This window comes from Kryptolebias marmoratus, linkage group LG19 (genome assembly GCF_001649575.2).
Source record: "Kryptolebias marmoratus isolate JLee-2015 linkage group LG19, ASM164957v2, whole genome shotgun sequence".
Classification (NCBI taxonomy): domain Eukaryota; kingdom Metazoa; phylum Chordata; class Actinopteri; order Cyprinodontiformes; family Rivulidae; genus Kryptolebias; species Kryptolebias marmoratus.
The window spans coordinates 1,671,451-1,671,901 of record NC_051448.1 but is presented as its reverse complement, the minus strand read 5'-3'; the positions used below and the strand labels follow the sequence as shown (position 1 = coordinate 1,671,901).

General features: G+C 45.0%; 1 protein-coding gene across 1 annotated transcript in view; it reads left to right on the top strand.

The window, feature by feature from the left end:
• Positions 1-134, top strand: part of LOC112450895 (NACHT, LRR and PYD domains-containing protein 3-like) — a 12,350-nt gene extending 12,216 nt beyond the window's left edge. Inside the window, exon 4 of the mRNA XM_025008381.2 lies at positions 3-134. Within this exon, the coding sequence (XP_024864149.1) occupies positions 3-134 (132 nt within the window). The remainder of the gene's footprint in view (positions 1-2) is intronic.
• The last annotated feature ends 317 nt before the right edge of the window (positions 135-451 follow it).

Sequence of the window (451 nt, the reverse complement as noted above, 5' to 3'; positions counted from 1 at the left end):
AGGTGGACTCAGACGGACTCAGGTGGACTCAGGCGGACTCAGACAGACTCAGGTGGACTCAGGTGGACTCAGATGGACTCAAGTGGACTCAAGTGGACTCAGGTGGACTCAGGTGGACTCAGGTGGAGATGTGATCATAAACAGCAGCTGCAGTAAATAAATGGACCTGTGGATGCTCCTGACCTCAGACAGCTCAGGTAATGGTTTAGATCTTCTCTTCTCGGTTTGACTGGTTGTGTTTATTTAAAAATGAGGAAATGAAATTAGAAATCATCACCGGGGAGGATGTGAAAGCTTTCTGTTCCACAACGAAACTTCTCCTCAACACTTGGAATCATGTGGCCATAAAATAATAATTATAAAACCTTCTCTTTCTTTGTTGGACCTGAGCTCAGTAAGTCCTGATGAAGATGCAGGATCAGCTGCACTTCAGCTGCTTTTTAAATTCACC